General features: G+C 38.6%; 1 protein-coding gene across 2 annotated transcripts in view; it reads left to right on the top strand.

Moving 5' to 3' along the window:
• CPED1 (cadherin like and PC-esterase domain containing 1) overlaps positions 1–20,489 on the top strand; it is a 263,041-nt gene that overhangs the window by 234,756 nt on the left and 7,796 nt on the right. For both annotated transcript variants that reach the window (XM_069462606.1, XM_069462603.1), the window contains 4 exons: positions 2,978–3,198; positions 3,455–3,556; positions 3,957–4,044; positions 7,900–8,046. In XM_069462606.1, the coding sequence (XP_069318707.1) occupies positions 2,978–3,198; positions 3,455–3,556; positions 3,957–4,044; positions 7,900–8,046 (558 nt within the window). The remainder of the gene's footprint in view (positions 1–2,977; positions 3,199–3,454; positions 3,557–3,956; positions 4,045–7,899; positions 8,047–20,489) is intronic.

Genomic DNA, 20,489 nt, shown 5'->3' on the forward strand with positions numbered 1-20,489 from the left:
AATCTAAAAGTTTTGCTATTGTTTCCTCTCAGTAAAATACAGCTACTTTGATTTTTTTCTAAACCTCTGTATCTCTATTAGCTCATAATACAGACATCTAGTGACCTTACTGACTACCTGGACATACCCTAGGAAGAACTGGATCTTGCTATTGAAATGAAAAGAAACTACAATAAAAACACATAGTGGTGATTTAATTTAAAAGCCAGATCTCAAAGGTCCTTTACTAATATTAAATATTATGGACTGAATTGTATCCCCTCTGCCAAACTCATATGTTGGAGTTCTAACCCCAGTACCTTAGAATGGGCTTGTATTTAGAAATAGGGCCTTTGAAGGGGTGTTTCGGGTAAAATGAGGTCCTATGGGTGGGGCCTACCTCATCCAATATGACTCGGGTATTTAAAGAAGAGAAGATTAGAACCCAGACTCACAAGGAGGAAAGACCATATGAAGACAGAGAGACGACTGCCATCTCCAAGCCAGAGAGGTCCTCAAAAGCAACAAACCCCGCTGACTCCTTGATCTTGGACTTCTAGACTCCAGAAACGTGAGAAAATAAATTTCTGTTGTTGAAACCACCCAGTCTGTAGTACTTTGTTATAGCAGCCCCAGCAAATGGATACAAATGGAGTTGGATAATTCCTAGTATCTGAAATTAAAAGCTTTCCTGAGGATTCCAGTTTCCTCTAAAAATAAAAAAATCTAGGCCAAAAAAACAAACTGAAATAGTTACAGGTCGAATCTCATAAGAAGAAATTCAAGTTATTTCACAAATTATTTTATTGTACTGGAATTTTATTGCTCTAAATGGAACCTGATAGAGAGGATCAGTGCCTGGGGCCATGACATCTTGTTATTCAGTTTAGCTTAACAATGTTTATGGGAACAGTTTTGGATCTGAAGGCAAATTGCAGCTTTCTGGATTCTTTCACACAGCTTATGGTAGAAAGAGTAAACCTCTGCAGAGTTTTACTAAATTTACTATGTATGAACAAATATAGAAGTACCTGAGAAATGATGGCAATGCCTGCTGTTAAAATCAGAAGAAAATAGGTGTATGACTAATGGAAAGAGAAATCTCAGAAAAAAAAGAAAAAAAAAAAAAAAACAAAGAATGAATTAAATCTTATCCAAAAACATTAAAAGGGATTGTTTATGGCAAGAGTCCCTTTGAGTTTTAAGTCACTAAATATTTTTAAAGTGCATGCATGGCATTAAATACTATGGGGGAAATTAAAATTAGAAATTGACTTTGACCTCAAATATTTCTTGATAGGATATGAGAAAAAAGACACAGATACAAATAGCCATAATTTCATGCAGACTTTGGTAAAATCTATAATGGAAGTAAAAAATGTAATGAAATCACAGAGGACAGAGAAAGTATTAAATGACTCTGGCCAGGGGCGCAGGATGAGACCTGTTGGTAGAGGCAGCATTCACAGCGGGTCTGGAGGTTGACAAGTGGGGCTGCGGTGGGAGGAACTTGCAAGGCAGATGGATTAACACAAGGAAAAACAGATGTTGAGTGCAAATCATGTTCAGTGAAAAACTAGGAATCTGACAGGCTTACATGAAGGGAAGCACTGAGAGGATGGAGCCATTGACCCCTCACTGGGAGCCAAAGGACTGGGTTTGAATCCTGGTTCACCATTTACTAGATTTATGCCCTCGATATTCCTGAGCTTCAAATTCCTCATCTGTGTAAAAGAGCCGAATGATTCAAACCTCATAATTGTGAGGATTAAAAGTGAATACTCTGTATGAAATCTCCACCTAGCCAAGCCTGATATGCAATAAAAATTCAGCTAGTAAATGTTAGCTGAACCTAAGTGGTTTAGATGTGATTCTGTAGGAAACAAGGAGCTAATATTTTTAAGCATGCAAATAAAATGACCAGAACTAGACACTTGGAAATGTATCCCAGCAATGTGGTGTGTAGCATGAATGAAAATGCAGCCATTGTGCAAGAAGGAAGACCCAGCAGAACAGTGTTAACAATAGTGCAGCATGGGCTGGGCGCGGTGGCTCACGCCTGTAATCCTAGCACTCTGGGAGGCCGAGGTGGGCGGATCGTTTGAGCTCAGGAGTTCGAGACCAGCCTGAGCAAGAGCGAGACCCCATCTCTACTAAAAATAGAAAGAAATTATATGGACAGCTAAAAATATATATAGAAAAAATTAGCCGGGCATGGTGGTGCATGCCTGTAGTCCCAGCTACTCGGGAGGCTGAGGCAGGAGGATCGCTTGAGCCCAGGAGTTTGAGGTTGCTGTGAGCTAGGCTGACGCCACGGCACTCACTCTAGCCTGGGCAACAGAGTGAGACTCTGTCTCAAAAAAAAAAAAAATAAACAATAGTGCCGCATGGAGGCAGCGAGAGCCTGAATCAGGGCTGTGCTGGTGCAAGCGGGAAGGAGGTGACAGGAGTGAGAAACTTCATTGGAGAGCAAATGACACTGGGATATGCACCCTGGGACAGTGACTGCTGTTAGATTCTGAAAATTAGATTCTGGTCCTGTGGCTCTTTTCTCAAGTAGACATGACCTCTATCGAGCTACCTCTGTGGATTTTCGGTTTTCACATCTATAAAATAAAGAGATTGGAAAATTCCTAAGTATTCCTAGAGCACTATAAAATACCTCATGCCCATTTGAATCAATAAGACTTGTTAAGATGATTAGATGAGAAAGTAAAAAGCTTAAAGGGAGATGGAGAAATTGAAGATAATATAAAGGAAAAAGCTGTAAACATGACTTAGTAGATCGGTGGACGATGGCATTACTAGGACTATGGAAGAGAGGAAAATGAACAGGTTTGGGGGAGAATATGATGAATGTTATTTCTAACAGTTTGAAAGGCTGTCCTTCAAGCAATTAAGTAGGTATGAATAGTCACAAAATGAGTTATTTTAAACTATCTCCTGTACCATGTAAACATCAGATTTGGAAACAAATATTTTTCTCTTTAATTTGTAGATTCTTTTCATTGGAGATTCAACCAACAGAGGGATCATGTACTATCTGATCGAAAGACTGAATGAAACTTTGCAGGAATGGCAGAAGGTGCATGGCACTAAATTCTATCACAACGTCAATGGTGGGAAGACTGTTATCAGTTATTCCTACTATCCCCAGTTCTGGATGAGCCCTTCATTGAGACCAACATTTGAAGAAGCCCTTGAGCATCTCTTACAGAGGTACAATGGAACAATTATGGACGACACAATGCCACAATGTACCAATGTTTTACTGGCGGTCATAATTGCTCACTGTGTAGAAAATGTGCTGAAAAGCTTACATACCAAGTAATGTGGCTGAAAATGAGTTGGAAATGATAAGAAAGTCCTGTGATCAGGACGCCAGATATGGTTCAATGAAATGTGAGGCAATGCAGTCACAATGTTTACCATCTGTTTTAAGGCAACACGTGTTGTTTTTCTTCCTGGATTTCAGATCGCGTCCCCTAGAGAATACTGGCCAGACTGTACTGGTTGTTGGTGGTGTTCAGTGGCTTAATTCCAATCACCTGCAAATTATTCACAAGGTTTTGAAGAGGTAAATTTCTGCAACAATAAATGTCATTTGTATTCTAAGTCACAAAAAGTTAGTATTGATGTGACTGAGTTTTATCCAGATTTTATTCAAAGAACAACTTGTAATTCAGAGTTAAGTACTTAAAATCTAGTTTAAAATATTTCCAAACACTGGTATCCAATTACAACATGGCTCTTTGGTATCCAAATTTACATTTACCACAGATCAAAACATGTCCAGTGACACATAAAACTCTATCTTAAAAACCCTAATATACATCAAATCTATAAAATGAGAATTTAGTCTTATATGCCAATTATCACATTCTAAAAAAATTCCACTATATTTGTTTACATAAACAAGAAACATCTAGAAATGTAATTGAGATTAATGACTTTAGAATTCTGATTATTTCATTTAGGGAAAAGTTACTCAATATCCTAGTGATCATCAAAACTCTGGGAATTGGATTTCATCTGCCAGTGGATGGAGTGCATTTCCTAACACAGGTAAGCCCATTTCCTCTGGGCTATATGAACTTCATGGTTCCTATAAGGATCCCTGCTGGAAAAAGAACCAAAAGGCACTATATAATATTGAGCAACCTTCACAAAAATCCAAGGAGATGATATACTTAAGGGTTATGATTCCAAATCAGTTATAATTTTTTCTGGAGACAAGAAGACTATATCCCACAATGTGTTGTAAATAATGCATTGAGTTCATAAAAGGAGAAAGGGGGTGCCACGCTGTGCAAAAATAAAGAACAGAGGAGTATGGGAGGGAGATTGTGCTTTCAGTCTCCCTTACCACCCCCCAATGTTGCACACACCTTTAAGGGCTATGTAGAAAGGCTTTCCTTTCTTCAGGTTCATGCTGAAACCACAAATCAAATCGTCGCTATCAATGAGTCCTTTGGGAAAGAGTGGTCTTTTTGAAGATGATTTCTGACTGATTGCTTTAAAAAAATCATCTTTGAAGTAGTATCATTGGTTTTTCCTCTGGTAGGATATTCATAAATGAAAGGAGTTAGGGGCCTCTGATCAGTTCTTATAGAAGATAGTAAATTAGTCTCAGCACTGAATGGGAGTCTCCGAAAAGAAAAGAAAGACAACATCTGTAGGGAAGAGAACCAGCTGCTCTTGCTGAAGCGAGGAGAGTTTGGGAGCAGCCGGGAGTTGGTATATAATTGCGGAGTCACGGCTCAGGGCAGCGCCGGGAACTGGGAGAGAGGAAGCTGTCCGTTTAATATGTAAGGAGGTTGAGATATATTTTTGTGTCTGTGTTGCACGCTCCCAGGTTTGCCCAGCACAGAACACACAACCCTTCCCCCTCCTTTCTCAGAACTTCATCCACCTGGACACCTACTGGATCTTCTGTGATGCAAAAGTAGGAGAATTGGTAGAAAGTGGCCAAAGTAAAGCCTCTAAATTCATTTTCCTGGGGTCAGGAGGGGTTAAGGTAATTTAAAATGAGTTGAGGCATTTAACATCTGGGCTAGCTGAAGGGTTTAAGACTATTTAGGATCAAGAGAGGGAAGCTTTGATAATTTTTGCTATGGGTTATGAGTTGGATCCGTTTAATGTTATTTGAAGGCTACAGGTCAAGATTGTAGTTCCTTCCTGAAGACTCTGGTAGCTCCACTGGGCCTCTTTGATTGCAGCTCCTCACAGCAACTGGAGTACGTGTGGGCCCTGCTTATGTTCATCTCAGCAAACGCTTCTTCAGCACTTACTATGTGCCAGACACTGTGTTAAATATGATGCCTGCAACATGGGTTTGATGGTGCTTATCAGTCTTTTCAAACTGAATGGGGGCAGAAGGAGAAAAGAAGAGGAGGGGCAAAAGAATAGAAAGAAAGAGAAAGAGATAAAAGCAAGTGAAGGCAGGAAACAAATCTGAACTCCTCATCATTCAAGACTGGCCTCCTCCTTGCTCTGTAGTCTTATCCCTGGATACCAGCACATACGCACACATGTGCATGCACACACATGTGCATGCAGACACATGTATGTGCATGCGTGCACACACACACACACAACACCACTCAGCTCACTCAGGCTGAGTGTGTTCAACTTCTCAAACACAGCATGCTCTTAAGCTTTTGAAATCGCTGTTCCGTCATCTTAGAGCCCACTCTCCCACCATATGCTTCAAGTGTTAGCTTAAACTCTATTTCCTCTGAGACAATTTTCTTGGCACACTAGAATAGGTTGGCTGCTCCTGCTCTGAAGTCCTCTAATAGTGTCTTACGTCCTCACTTATGTTGCTCAGCACGTGTACTCTTTGCTGCTCTGTCTCCCCTGCTAAACAGTAATGTCTACGACAGCAAGGACATGGGGGGTGGGGGAGGGGACTTGCATGGCTCACTTGGTACCCCAAATGCCAAACACAATTCTCAGCATACAGTAGACCCTCAAAAGATATCTGGTGCACAAATGAGTAATTTTTTTTATGATTTGTGTGCTCCCAGATTGCCCCTTCCAGACTGAGACATTCACCCCCCTGTCGTATTGATGACTCACCTGAGTCCCACCAGGAATTGTCTTTTGCTGCAGAGACCCAACTTGCCCATGCAGAAGTTCTGAGACTCAGCCCCCTTTCCTCACTGTGGGCCATCCCAGCTCTAGGACTCACAGTGGGACCAATGAAAGCCTCTGTTCAAGGGCATTACAGTTCAGCTTCACCCTCTGCTCAATCCTTCTCCCCTTGCTCCCATAGGTGTTGATCCCAAAGCACTGTCCTGTTAGCTTCCTGCATGCAAATTTCCATTTATGAGTCTGTTTCCCACAGAAATTACCTTTCTCTAGAAAACCTTTCTGGAAACTGCTCACTTTTAAAGTTCCAAGTGCCTTCTATAATTAGATACATTACAATTGAGAAAATGCTCATAACTGGACAAGAAAAACCTACAAACAATACTGACCATCACTTTGCATAGACTCTTTGAGGCACAGAGCAAATTTGCATCTGTGTCTTTTCCTCCAGATGTTTTATGAGCCTTTTCTATTCACTAGCTTTATTTTGAAGAAAACATTCTTCTTTGAATGTCACATAAAAATAGCCTTGCAAGCACAGTGAAGAAAACAGAAAATTGGATGTATTTGTGCTACTTCTTTATCCTGCGGTTGGCTTAACAAATACAAGTAATTATTTGCTTTTTTTTACCTGAAAACTTAAAAATTATTTTTGCCCTTTAGAAAAGGGAAGGGGGAGTGCAATTCCCTCCCTGGGTCAGTTTTTATTCTCTGAGAAACAGACACCAAGGTAGAATTAGCCAAATGGGGGGATTGATTTGGAAGACTACCTGAGAAGGATAAAAGGAAGAGTGCAGGAGCACATGGGGAAAGTTTCAGACCACAGCACCAAATGAGTATCACTCTATCTTGGGCCCAATGTCTTTTGAGTGTCTACTGTGTCCTGGGAACTGTGTTTGGCTGTCATGTGTCTGATGTGAATGGAGAGGAAGAAGATGGATGGATGGATTGGGTAGGAAGAGTCTTGGATTGTAGGTCAGTTCTGAAAAAGTCTTGGCCAGGCCAAGAATCCTGGAGCTAGAGTAGTTAGTGGAGTTGTCCCCCCGCCCCACAGAATAGATTTAACCAAAACTCCTGGGACATGGTTGGAGAAGGAGGGAGGAATGTGATCCAAAGTAGCAGCAGCTGGGACCTTCACTCAATTCTTCTGCTCCCCAAAGCACTCCTTGTCTCTCCTTCCTCACCCCTATCCAACTAGCAAACCTCACTCAAAGCTACTCAGGAACCCCCTCTTGAAGCCTCACTGTCCAGGGGCCACCCTGCCTCGGGAAAAGCTACTTTTATATCTAGTACTAGCCAGAGCCTGGTATATTTACCTCCAATGAAGGACTCACTAAATATTTATATATCTGTTTCTCCTATTAGAATGCTGTGTCCTAAGATCAGGGACCATGATTTATTTATCTTTGTATTCTTGTCCCTCAGCAAGAGCTAAGCAAAAGCAGATGCTAATTAACACTCAAGTGACTAAATGGCTGAGAATGCAAATAGGAGGTAGCATTTGTGATTCCCAAATGTTGATTTTTAAATTGAGAATTTTAGATATTTTGATGGGTCTTTGTGGGCAATAAATGTAACTACTTTTTATGGAAGGGAATTCAAAACTATGTGCCACTATAGATACTTATGTATTGCTGTTTTATATATGCATAAATGGTTACCTTTATGTTTTGAGTAAACAAAAGTTAGAACACATCTTAAGAAATGCATGTGAGAATCTTTATCTTACCATATGACCAATCCCTGTGAAAAAGAGGACATTTACTTGATTTCTACCTGAGTTTTTAAATCATAAAACAATCCTCATTCTTCTGCTTTGCAATACAGAGTGAAGTACAGAATTTATGGAAAGAAAATTTGATTATTCTGGATACTGCAAAAAAGTATGGCTATGAAGTAGTTGACACGTTCACTATAACAATGGGACGATACAAAGAGTTTCTGCAGGGGAAGTGTGCATGTCATTTCCATGAGGTATTTACGTTGGCTATCTGATTTTCATAGCTTTCGATTTTTAAACTTTTTGTTATATCTTTAGTTGCATTGTCAGTCTTATTTTACATGAAAAACACAATGTCAGGAGGAAATTAACTGATATATTCATCATCACTCAGCCAAGGCACGTAGTAATCACAACTTCGGTTCTATGAAATGAGGTGTTAAAAAATTAATGTTTATTTAGATACTTCAAAACTAGGACCATCGGTCAATGCATGCAGGGTGATGGGAACCTGGAAAGCACTTGCCTTTGCTGATAGACTTCAAGCCTTCCCATTAGAAATTGCTTCCAAAGAAGGTGGCAAAAATCTTCAGTGGAGGTAGCTTGTAAAAATCAAGTCTATATAATGTGCTAAACTGATGAATGCCCTTCTTCCATCAGCTCATTCAATGCATACAGGAGGGCCTGTGTTTTGAGTAGTTTTGTTTTTTTTTTCTCCCCAGGGGTGAAAATGATTTTATTTGTAACCAGTAATTAAATAGGCTTAGTTGATAAGGTTATAGCTATAAACAAATTTTATTCTTTTTCCTCCTGTCTTTTCAAACTCCCCCTCTGTGGATTATTTCCTCCCTACCACTTGAATAAAATCTGAGGTCCCATAACTTTAACGCCACTTTCAGATAACAAAAGCTCTCCAATCACTTTCAGGCATAGGAATATCACTTGAATACTAATATCGTCCAGTCCTGGGTCACAATCACATAAGTCAATCCCCTCCGCCAGCCCATGTCTGTCTCAGCCTCTAAAGCCCAAAGCAGGGGAGAAAATGCAGGAGGTCTCTTTGCTATTTCCTCATCTTGTTCTAACATTCTTATTCTGCCTCCTTCTGCATTGGATCAGAGTGGAGAGGAAATGTTAAGGATAAGAAAGATCTTACTCGACTGGTGCAGGTATAACCCGGAGATGTGCTTTCAGAGGATAACATGCTACTTCTCTCTCTTTCAAGAGTGCTTCCATGAACTTCCTGAAGCCCACTCCCCCACCTGGAACTTTCTGGCCACAACTTCCTTGACAGAGCCAATACCTCTCCTACAACTGGATTCCTTCTTTGGCCTCTTGGTATCCAGCTGTCCATCACTCTGTTGGGGGTCATGTTGCCCCTCCAGGCATCCTCTTGGAAAATATTCAGAATAGCACTTAGTTGCTCACATTTGGTCTACAGAAATACCCAGGCATCCTTGCTCTGCTGCTGCTGAAAATGCAGTTAATCCCTAATGAAGCCTCCTCTCTCTGCCACCTTAAAGCTAATCCATAGCCAGTTCTAATACTCCAACAGATGTGTGTTCAGCTCTTCAAATTGATCTCTTGTAGGCCCCTCTCACTTGGTTTAAGGCAAGAATGAAGAAACACCCCAAAGGGGAAGAAGACCACAAAGCATTTGGAAAATACACAGAAATTCTCTCTCTTCCTTCTTCTTTGTCACACAAATCTTTTGGCGAGACATTGCTTGGAATATAGGGTTTCTTCGATAACTGTTGTTCTGCTCTAGGTCTCAGGAGATTCAGCTAAAACTGAGTTGGAGAGTGCCTCATTTTATCTTCCTGTCAGATACCAATTCACCCGTTCTTTCTTGCTTGGCTCCTTCTGACAACCAGGATGCGTTCATTGGTGGGTTGACTAGTGAGGTGACAACTGAAGTTTCCTTCAGATAATATTTTTCAGCTCTTTGCTGACTATCAGAATCCCTCTTGGGCCCCAGATTCTTACAAATGCCAAAAAAGTTATTGACACTGCATTAGTTCTATATGATTTCCTGATGGATTCGCATCATCCTTTTATATGACCAGTAGAACTGCATCTCAGAGACGTGAGAGCCTGCAGCCATGGTTGAGAACATGACATTTTAAATTTTGATCTAGCAGCTTGAAGCTTGGCCATGCTGCTGTAGAACATATTTTAAGCTATAGGATACTGTGTGTCTGCTAATTTCTTCTACAAGAAAATACACCACTTTTAGAGTCCGTATCCTATTTGCAAAACGTCAAGACTTACACACACAAGAGCGGTAGCAATAAAGAGAAAGAAACAATGAGCTTGCAGCTGAGCCAGCTCAGCATCACAGTTGGCCCCAAAAGCAAGACAACGGTTGCCAAACCCACAGAAAATGGGGACTTTCAAAGACAACATACGGATTGGTTTCTTGGGTATCTTTTAGAAAAGATCTATTTATTTATGTTTATAGAATGCGTGTTTGATTAGTATTTTGGGGGGAAGGTCTGCTTTTCTTTTTTAGCTTTAGTGCTCTGAAAGTCTAAAAAGGAAATGCCCTTCAATGGTTTCCAGCATGGCTCCAATCAAAAGCAGAAAACGCCCTTCCCACATGCTTGCATTGCACGTATCTCCTGTCACAACATCAACCAGTTTACACTAATAGTCATGGAATTTGAAAACCACAAAAAAGGCTCTTTGAACCATCAGCACTAGAATATTGGCACTTAATTATCACTAATAAAAACTATTCTCAATTTGCATAATAAGGATTCAAGCATGTCAGGTAAAACTTTTTAATTTATTTGATTTTATATTTTTTGTGAGTAATTATCATGTACAAATTGCTTTTTCTTAACTCTGTTTCAAATATGTGTTGTCTTGATGGCAGACCATAAGGTCTCCCCCAAATTATCTCAGTTGATTTCAGAGTAGTGTTATCTATTTTGAAGTTTTCATGTTTGAGCTGCAGTTTGCCACTGGGAGCATTTGCCTTTCCAGTTACAACATAGAACTGATAAAATCATCTTTCTCAACTGACTCCTTTCATGATAAAATCTCTAAACTCATTCATTGCTTAGGCATAAGTGTTGCCTAACTCTTAAACAATTTGTACCACTTGTACCTCAGGAAGTCTCTAGAGCTGACATTGACATTTTATAATCTTTCTAAACCATCACCCAACATCTTAAATCACTGTTAGTTTATTACAAACAATCAAAAAAATCTAAAACTCCTTATAAAAGATGGTTTGATGGTGAATGTAGCAAGCCAGGAAAAAGCTGACTATTCATCTCATGCAAAATATATTAAGGAGAAGAAATTCTGTTGATAACCTTTTTTTCCTGTGTTCATCTTATGAGTCTGGCAAAGAAAGTTTACCATAAAATACTAGCAAGAATTAGAAACAATTGTATTAGAACCATAAGAATTCTGGGTTGGGGGCCTTGTATCTTCTGATGTTCTACAAAACTATTCCCACAACAGATTCAAGGATACCTGAGAAGGATTGGTTTAATCATTAATGTAAGATCTTGATGTTTCTTCTTTGGTTTGTGGTCAGAATTCTATTGTAGACATAACAAATCTGCTTCAGTGAGCACTTATTGCCATAGGTGAGATAAAAGGTCTTGAGGTGTCTCTTTCATCTGTCAAGGCATTGAAAGAGAATATATTGCCAACACGAATCTATAAACAATTTCCCAACTGGTGTGCATCAATCCTGACTAAAATGTTCCTGCTGATTAGAAAAGCAGGTGTTTCTTTTCATTGGTGAAAATGGAATTTTATTTTCCCAATATTGACACAGGACAACAAACAGGATCCAGGTAGCTCTTGCCCAAGGGAGGTTTTGGATCATGCCTTTAGTTATGTGGCAAACCTCTCCTGTGAACAAGCTAAGACCTGGAAAGGATACAAGAATATTATCAGCCCAAACCTGGCTGAAGAATGGGCAAATCCACAACCAATTGTTACGTGATTATTAATTACTTTACTAGGCTGTACAGACCTTATATAATATTTTCCTTTTCTGGCAAATGTAGCTATAGCTTTTGATGCATTCAACAAAAACCATCTGTCATCACTACCCAGCACTAATACCAGCAGGTTTTCTTTGATTCTGGCACCATGGAAAGAAGAAAAGAAGGGAGTTTCAGTTCTTTGTTAGAGATGGCCTTCCAATATTAATTAATCTTAAGATTATAGTCTTTATTAATTAACCTTAATTAAATAAACAAAAAATTATCTGGCCTAGAAATAAAGTTTTTCACTTTCTCTGTTAAATTTTAAAAGTTTAATATCTAAACACAATACATTTTTAAAAATCCTTTAAATTCATCTACCTAAAAAACTGAAATAAATGATGACTTTTAGGGGAAAAAAAAAGGCCAAATGACCTAAATATAGTTAGCATAGTTAGCTAACATAGAAGAACCCAGAATTTAATTATCAACATGGCTATTTTTAACAAATTAATAATAACTATTCAATTCAACAGATGTTTTTAAGGATTCTAGGTAAGCATTGTGCTACTGCTGTATAATGAGTTAGGAGAACATCTTACAGGATTCTCATAAGTATCTCAAAATGAATACATCCCCAAAGAAAGAATTAATATTTTCTTTAAACTACCTTCCCCCCTGGTATTCCCTCATTCACTCCATCGCACTGCCATTTACAGACCAGAGCCATTTTTGATGCCTGCTCATCTTTCTCCAGCCCCTTCAGAACCCTCATCCATACAGGTACCAAGTTCTATGTACATACTAAATATTTTTGCAAGTCTTCCGCCTGTATTCCATTTCAATTGCCTTGACCCTGTTTATTCTTTTACTTAATCGTCCAGCATTTATTTCGTGAGTCCAGTTCTTGAGTTAAACAGTAGTGATGCAAAAATAAATAAGACATATTCTCTGCCCTCCAGACATTTGCAATCAGGGACAGGCCTAAAAACCCATATTATGAAACAATATGTTAGGCAATATGTTAGAGATATGAAGAGAATATTGTGAAAATAACAAGAAGAGGCACTCTGAGGATTGAGTGAACCTCTCCTTGAAAAACCGTCCAAGTTGAAGGACAAACAGGCCCTAGTCAAGGTCATAGAATTGGTAGTGTACTGGAAAATCAGTAGCGAGTAACAGAGTAATGACCAGAAGAAAGGCCATTGCAACTCTATGAGATAATGTGAACCAAAGTAGCTATGAAATAACCTGATATTCTCAGAATCACAAGCCACTCTGTATGCTGTAGAACAGCAATTATGAAGGGGGACTGGAATGGGATGTGAGGGCCAGGTCATGGTAACAGCTTACAGCTGATCCTGTAGATGATGGAGACCCACTGGAAGGTTTTAAAGAGAGGAGTGAGATGGTCATGTTGTTTCAAATAGTTGAGACTCATAACAGTGAGGAGGGAAGATTTGAAGAGGACTAAATCAAGAAAAGAACTTAGGAGATTTTTTTTTCAGAAGTCAGATAAGTGATGGCAAAGGCCCATTCAAACCAGCAAGCATAAGAGAGAAGTGGACAAATACAAGCACTATGTGTAGATCTTATCTGTGACATAGGGGAATAGGAGGAATAAAAAATGATTCCTAACTTGGGTGACTGCTTAGGGATCTATCTGAACTGACGATTGAGACAGAGAATAACGAAAAGGCACCTGCTTAGGAAAAGATGACGAATTCAGTCTTGAACATGTTGTGTTTGAGGTGGAGACCTCTAAGGGGCATTGGATATACAAGTGAGTATGAAGCTTGAGAAGTGAGTAGTGACTAGAGCTAGAGTCATCAAAAAATAGGTAGGAGTTGAAACCGTGAAAATAGATCATCCAGAGAAAGTGAGCAGAGTGACGAGAGCTGAGGAAGAAACTCCCAGAAACAACAATATTTAAGCAAAGTTTGGAGAAATAAGATCATCTGAATTTACAGCATAAACAGTCAGCAGAAAACTCTAGTAAAGTGTGCTGCCATGGAAAGCCAAAGAGTATTAGTTTGTAAAAAGGAGAGATGGATATAGTATCAGCCTGGTCAAATGTAATACGTAGAGCTATTAAGATAAGGGTTTCAAAATACTCTTGGTTTTGGCATTAAGGAGGTCCTTTCTTACCATATTAAGAGTAGTTTCTGTGAAATATTGGGGTGAAATTAGAATGCAATAGATTGAAGAGGTATAGGAAATGAGAAAACGGGGCTGGTAAAGCCTTTTGAGAAGCAAAAATAAGAAATGGGGAAAGATATCGGATTTAGAAAAGGAAAGATTTTGGCATGTTTATGAACAGAAGTGGAAGACTCAATAGCACAGGATATGATGAAAGCACAGAACAGAGTAGAACTGTTGGAGAAAGGCCCCCAGTAGTATGGGAGAGGATCATGTCAAGGGTGTCGTATTAATAAATAGTTGGGAGGATGCTGGTAAATGAACAAGGTTGGGAGGAGGGTCTCTTCTTCCCTATTATTTATTTGCCCTAGGCTATTATAACATTTTCATTTCAGAGCCTCCAGTTTCAATTACTTGAATCTGTCTTTCCCACCCCCCCCCAAGAATGTTCCTATACTTTAAATCTGATATCATTAAAAATCTTTCAGTGGCTCTGTACTAAAGAGGAGTCACAGAAGCTTTCATTGCTGACCATTCCTATGCTCCTTCTTTTAGGAACGGAGTTCCTAGGGGGTTCCAGACAGTTCTGGGGTTCCAGACAGTTCTCTCTGTATAAAATGGTTAGTGCTCATTCCATCATTAGCAGGTGAATTCTAGCCTCTTCTACTAGCTGATGAGATTAGAGATCAGTTCCTGGCAAGAATGAATTCATTGTTCATGCGGGAACCCCTAGCCTTTTCTGAGATAATCTCGTACAAAATCCTGTTCCAAAGGGAGCACCCTATATTGAATGGTGGTCATACCAGTTAAATCGGCATCTCTCTCTTAAGAAAAATAATTAAATAGGAGATCAGAAAAGAGAGTGTCAATTATGTCGAACTGCTATTATGACTCCACAAGGCAGCTAGACATCTAGCCTTTGCAGTACTGAATGTAGAATGTCAATATGGCTAAGAAGAGATGCTGATCCATCACTACTTCATGTTCTTTGCAATAAACCCCATGCCTGGGAGTTTACTGCCAACATTTCAGAGCTAAACTAATACAAACTGACTGCTTGGATTAGCATTTCCTACACTACATTTTAATGGTGAAAACAGATCTTGTGGTTTGGGAAATACTGTATATAATTCCACCTTACAGATTCTTAAATAATGTTAGTATGTTAAATGATATCAAAAGCTCTTACACTAAAGAAACTGTTTAGCTTAATTTAACTCAGTTTTTCTCCAACATTTTTGAATACAGAACCACTTTTCTTTTTTTTAATCACAACTATTAACACCGCACAAAAGATACTTTGAGAAAATTGGCATAGAGGGTAAGGTCTAAAATCATGCACGGAGTCCAGGCTAAATGTGGCAGATTCACCACAAGCAGTTGTCATCTCTTCTCCTTGAAACTCCAAGAGAAAGCCTTAAAGACATAAAGCTGTTCACCACCCCCACCAAAAATAGAGACAATAAGAAATAAGTCATAACAGACAAGAAATCTGAATTCATTTTATGAAGTCGGACTTAGCAGGCAAAGGAAATTACAATTTAAAGTGCCTAGAGAGGAGAAACGCCAATTAGAGGTGAGGCACACTTGCCACACACGTCCTCTTAAATGTTTCACAGCCTGAAGGAACAAAGTGCTGAGGAAGGCACGCCTGGAGCACAGATCAGAAAACAATTGGTTAAAAGTCTATGTGCAAAATTGGTAGACCCTTGACTCCATTACCCAAGCCCAGGCAGTCAAGAACCTATTTTCACACATAAAATATCTTTTAAAATTGAAATGCAGAAAGTCTGGACACAAGTATAGTAAAGAACAAATTAACCTAGAGACTGAAAACAGAAAGATGAACATGAAGTTGGTACCTGAAAGGGGGGAGCCATAAACTTTTCCCCAGATCTCCTAGAATGCAGCAGTCAGGCATATGCCACCTCAGACAGGAGACTGGAGAGCTTTCCTGACAAGAAATTGAATAGCCTGATGAAAGATCTCCTTTGAAAAGGCTGAGTAAATTCCTACAGTGAAGTCAGCAGTTGGAAATGTTGGTCCACACAAATTGTTCAGAAGTAGCATTTTAGTGCCTGAATCTTAAATAAAAATTTTAAGTACAAGAGAGGTAGATGGAAACCAGTACCTGTGAGTAAATGTCCAGTGGATTCCAAGAACCAATATATATATCTAAATAGAACAGGATAGGAATTTAGCTTATAAACAAACTAATGAAGATCATTCAAACAGTATCAAAAATTTAGTAACATGGGCCAGGCTTGGAGGCTCATGCCTATAATACTTTAGCACTCTGGGAGGCCAAGGTGGGAGGATTGCTTGAAGCCAGGAGTTCAAGACCAGACTATAAGAACGAGACCCCGTCTCTACAAAAAATAGAAAAATTAGCCAGGGGTAGTGACATGTGCCTGTAGTCCCAGCTGCTGGGGAGGCTGAGGCAGGAGGATCACTTGAGCCCAGGAATTTGAGGTTGCAGTGAGCTTCAATGATGATACTACACTTTACCGCAGGCAACAGAACAAGATCCTGTTTAAAAAAAATGGTGACAGTGGGCATCCTTGTCTTGTTCCAGTTCTTAGTGTGAATGCTTTTGCTTTTCCCCATTCAGTATGATGTTGCCTGTGGGTGTGTCATATATGGCTTTTATAATTTTGAGATAGGTTCTATCTATGCCTAGTTTGTTTAGGCTTTATATCATGAAAAGGTACTGAATTTTGTCAGATGCTTTTTCTGCATCTATTGAGATGATGATCTTTGCTTCTGTTTATGTGGTGGATCACATTTATCGATTTAGGTATGTGAACTATCTTTGCATCCCTGGGATCAAGCCCACTTGGTCATGGTGGATTATTTTTGTGATGTGCTGTTGAATTTAGTTTGCTAATATTCTATTGAAGATTTTTGCATCTATATTCATAAGGCATATTGGGCTGTAGTTTTCTTTTTCAATAGTGTCCTTTCCTGACTTTGGTATTAAGGTGATACTGGCTTCATAGAATGAGTTGGGGGGGATTCCCTCCTTCTCAATGTTATGAAATAATTTCTGCAGTATTGGTACCAATTCTTTTTTGTAAGTCTAATAAAAATCAGCTGTGAATCCATCTGGTCCATGGATTTTCTTTGTTGGAAGATTTTTTTATTGCTGCTTCAATCTTCTTGCTCATTGTTTGTCTGTTCTGGAATTCCATTTCTTCTTGACTGAGTCCTGGGAGGTTGTGTGATTCCAGGAATTTGTCCATGTCCTCTACATTGTTGAGTTTATGTGCATAGAGATTTTCATAGTATTCACAGATGGTATTTTGTATTTCTTTGGTATCAGTTGTAATATTTCCTTTTTCATTTCTGATTGAGCTTATTAGGGTCCTTTCTCTTCTATTCCTGGTCAATCTAGCAAGAAGTTTATTGATTTTGTTTAACTTTTCAAAGAACCAACTGTTTGCTTCATTAATCTTCTGTATTACTTTCTTGTTTTCAATTTAATTTAGCTCTGCTCTGACCTTAGTTATTTCTTTTCTTCTGCTGGCTTTGGGTTTGGTTTGTTCTTCCTTCTCTAGTTTCTTGAGATATGTCATTAAATTGTTAATGTGTAATCTTTCTGTCTTTTTATTGTAGGCATTTAAGGCTATGAATTTTCCCCTTAGGACTGCTTCTGCTGAATCCCATAGATTTTGATAGCTTGTATCCCCTTTGTCATTCAGTTTGAGGAATCTCCTTATTTCCATCTTAATTTCATCATTGATCCAATAATCATTCAGCAGGAGGTTGTTTAATTTCCATGACTTTGTGTAAAACTGGATCTTTCTCTTGGTGTTGATTTCTAGTTTTATTGCACTGTGATCTGAGAAGATACATTTTATTCAACATAGTGCTGGAAGTCCTAGCCAGAGCAATTAAGCAAGAGAAAGAAATTAAGGGTATCTAAATCAGAGAAGAAGAAGTAGTCAAACTATTGCTTTTTGCTGATGATATGATCTTATACTTAGAAAACCCCAAAGATTCTACCAATAGACTCCTGGAATTGATAAATAAATTCAGCAAAGTCTCAGGTTACAAAACCAATGTACACAAATAAGTAGCATTCTATGCACTAAAAGTAGTCAAACTGAGAATCAAATCAAAGATTCAATACCATTAATAGTAGCTACAAAGAAAATAAAATACCTAGGAATGTACTTAACCAAGGAGATGAAAGATCTCTCCAAAGGGAACTATGAAACACTGAGGAAAGAAATTGCAAATGATACAAACAAATGGCAAAGCATATCTTGCTTATGGATTGGTAGACTAAATGTTGTTCAAATGTCCATACTATCCAAAGTGATTTACAGATTCAGTGCAATCCCCATGAAAATACCAATGTCATATATCTAGAAAAAATAATTCTGCAATCTAGAAAAAAATAATTCTATACTTTCTTTGGAATCAGAAAAGAGCCTGAATAGCTAAAGCAATCTTAAGCAAAAGAAACAAATCTGGAAGCATCACATTACCACACTTCAAACTATACTACTAGGCTACAGTAACCAAAACAGCACAATATTGGCACAAAAATAGAGATATAGACTAATGGAACAGAATAGAAACATCAGAAATAAAACCATCCACATACAGCTAATTGATCTTTGACAAAGCAGACAACAATATACACTGGGGAAAAGAATCCCTGTTCCATAAAGGTGCTGGGAAAACTGGATAGCTAGATGCAGAAGAATGAAACAGTATCCATATCTCTCACCACTCACAAAAATTAATTCAAGATGGATAAAAGACTAAAAATTTAAGTCATGAAACCGTAAGAACACTAGAAGAAAATGTTGGAAAAACTCTTCTAGATATTGGCCTAGGCAAAGAATTTATGAAGAAGACCCCAATGGCAATCACAGCAACAACAAAAATAAATGGGACTTCATTAAGTTAAAAAGTGTCTGTACAGCTAAGGAAACAATTAACAAAGCAAACGGACAACCTACAGAATGGGAGAAAATATTCGCAAGCTATATATCTGCTAAGGGGCTAATAACCAGAATCTACAAAGAACTCAAACAAATCAGCAATAAAAAAAATCAACAACCACATTAAAAAGTGGGAAAAAGACATGGACTATTACTCAGCCATGAGGAAGGATGACTCAATGCCTTTTGCAACAATCTGGATGGAACTGGAGACCATTATCTTAAGGGAAATATCTAAAGAATGGAAAAACAAACACTACATGACATGTACTCACTATTATGTTGGAACTGACTGATGAGCACACATGTGTATAGAGGGAAGTAAGGTTCAATGGAAATCCAGCAGCGGGGAGGAGGGAGAGGGGGTGGGCGATAACCTACTTAATGGATACAGTAAACACTATATGGGTGATGGGCACACTTATAACCATGACTCAAGCATTATAAAAGTAATCCATGCAGCCAAAAATATTTATACCCCTGTAATACTTTGAAATTTTTTAAAAAATGAGAAAAAAATTTAGTAACATAAATATTCAATCACTTGGGAAACTGAGTTTCAGACAGGGGAGTTAGTCTCTGGGAAACTGCATGGAAGTGCAAGATAGAACCAACAGTTTAATATTAAATTGAAAAACTTCTAGTCAGCAGCTCCTTATAATCAGTCTCTGTGGATCACAGCAGAATCTGTTCCCAAAACTAATACTGAGTTTCATCTAGAAGCAGGCATTACAGAGGCTCAGCTGTCAGAGAAAGAAGGATTGGGGCTTAGAGAAGGGTAGGAGACAGGCAGTATGCTGATTGCAAATCTGGAAACACCAAAATGAAACAAAACAAAACTCATTTCTAAATAAAATTTTCATCTTACCCTTAATCCCCAGCATCTTTGACCCATTCAAAAGTTGGACTCCCTTCAGTCAAAACATAGCTCATTTCATGTGGCCATAATTAAATATTTGGGGAATAGAGGGTGAAAGGAAAGAATTCTCTATTATCTGTCAAAATTGCATGATGTCCTGAAAGGGAATTATGAATTATAAAGACTTGCTTCTAGCTATTATTTGTCACTTTATTTTTATTCCACTTCTGTGAATTCTGAGGCTACTTTTTCAGCTGTGGGGTGACTAGATCTTGGATTGAATGCCATTGCAGAATGACTCCATCCAGTAAAAAGTACTTCAGTAGTATACATTTATCTTAAAATACTACTTTAGCACATTCCCCTGGTCAATCTCATGTTTTCCAATCTCATAAAGCCATTACCCTCATTCATCTTCAGACACCACCATGATCATGAAACATGTTGGTAACCAGAACATCCCTCTAATCCAGTCTAGGGTGATTTGGGAACACTTGCTCCACAAAAATTGTTTTCTATTTTGTTCTGTGGATCTGGAACCACATCAGAAGTTCTTTGGGGGTTATTCAGGTCAAGATCAGTTTTAAGAAAGGTATTTGCTTGTAATCTGCCTGACACTTTTCCAATTCACCACGCCTTTCCTTTTGTACTTGCTTTTTGAAAATTCAGTTATTTCAGATGCAGCAGTTAGTGACATGGTAATACACTCATTCTGATGACCATGTAAAATCAATTTTTAGTGTTGAAGTTACACATGTATAGTAAAAGTTGCAATGTTAGTTTTGGTATGTAAT

This window comes from Eulemur rufifrons, chromosome 29, assembly GCF_041146395.1.
Source record: "Eulemur rufifrons isolate Redbay chromosome 29, OSU_ERuf_1, whole genome shotgun sequence".
NCBI lineage: Eukaryota > Metazoa > Chordata > Mammalia > Primates > Lemuridae > Eulemur > Eulemur rufifrons.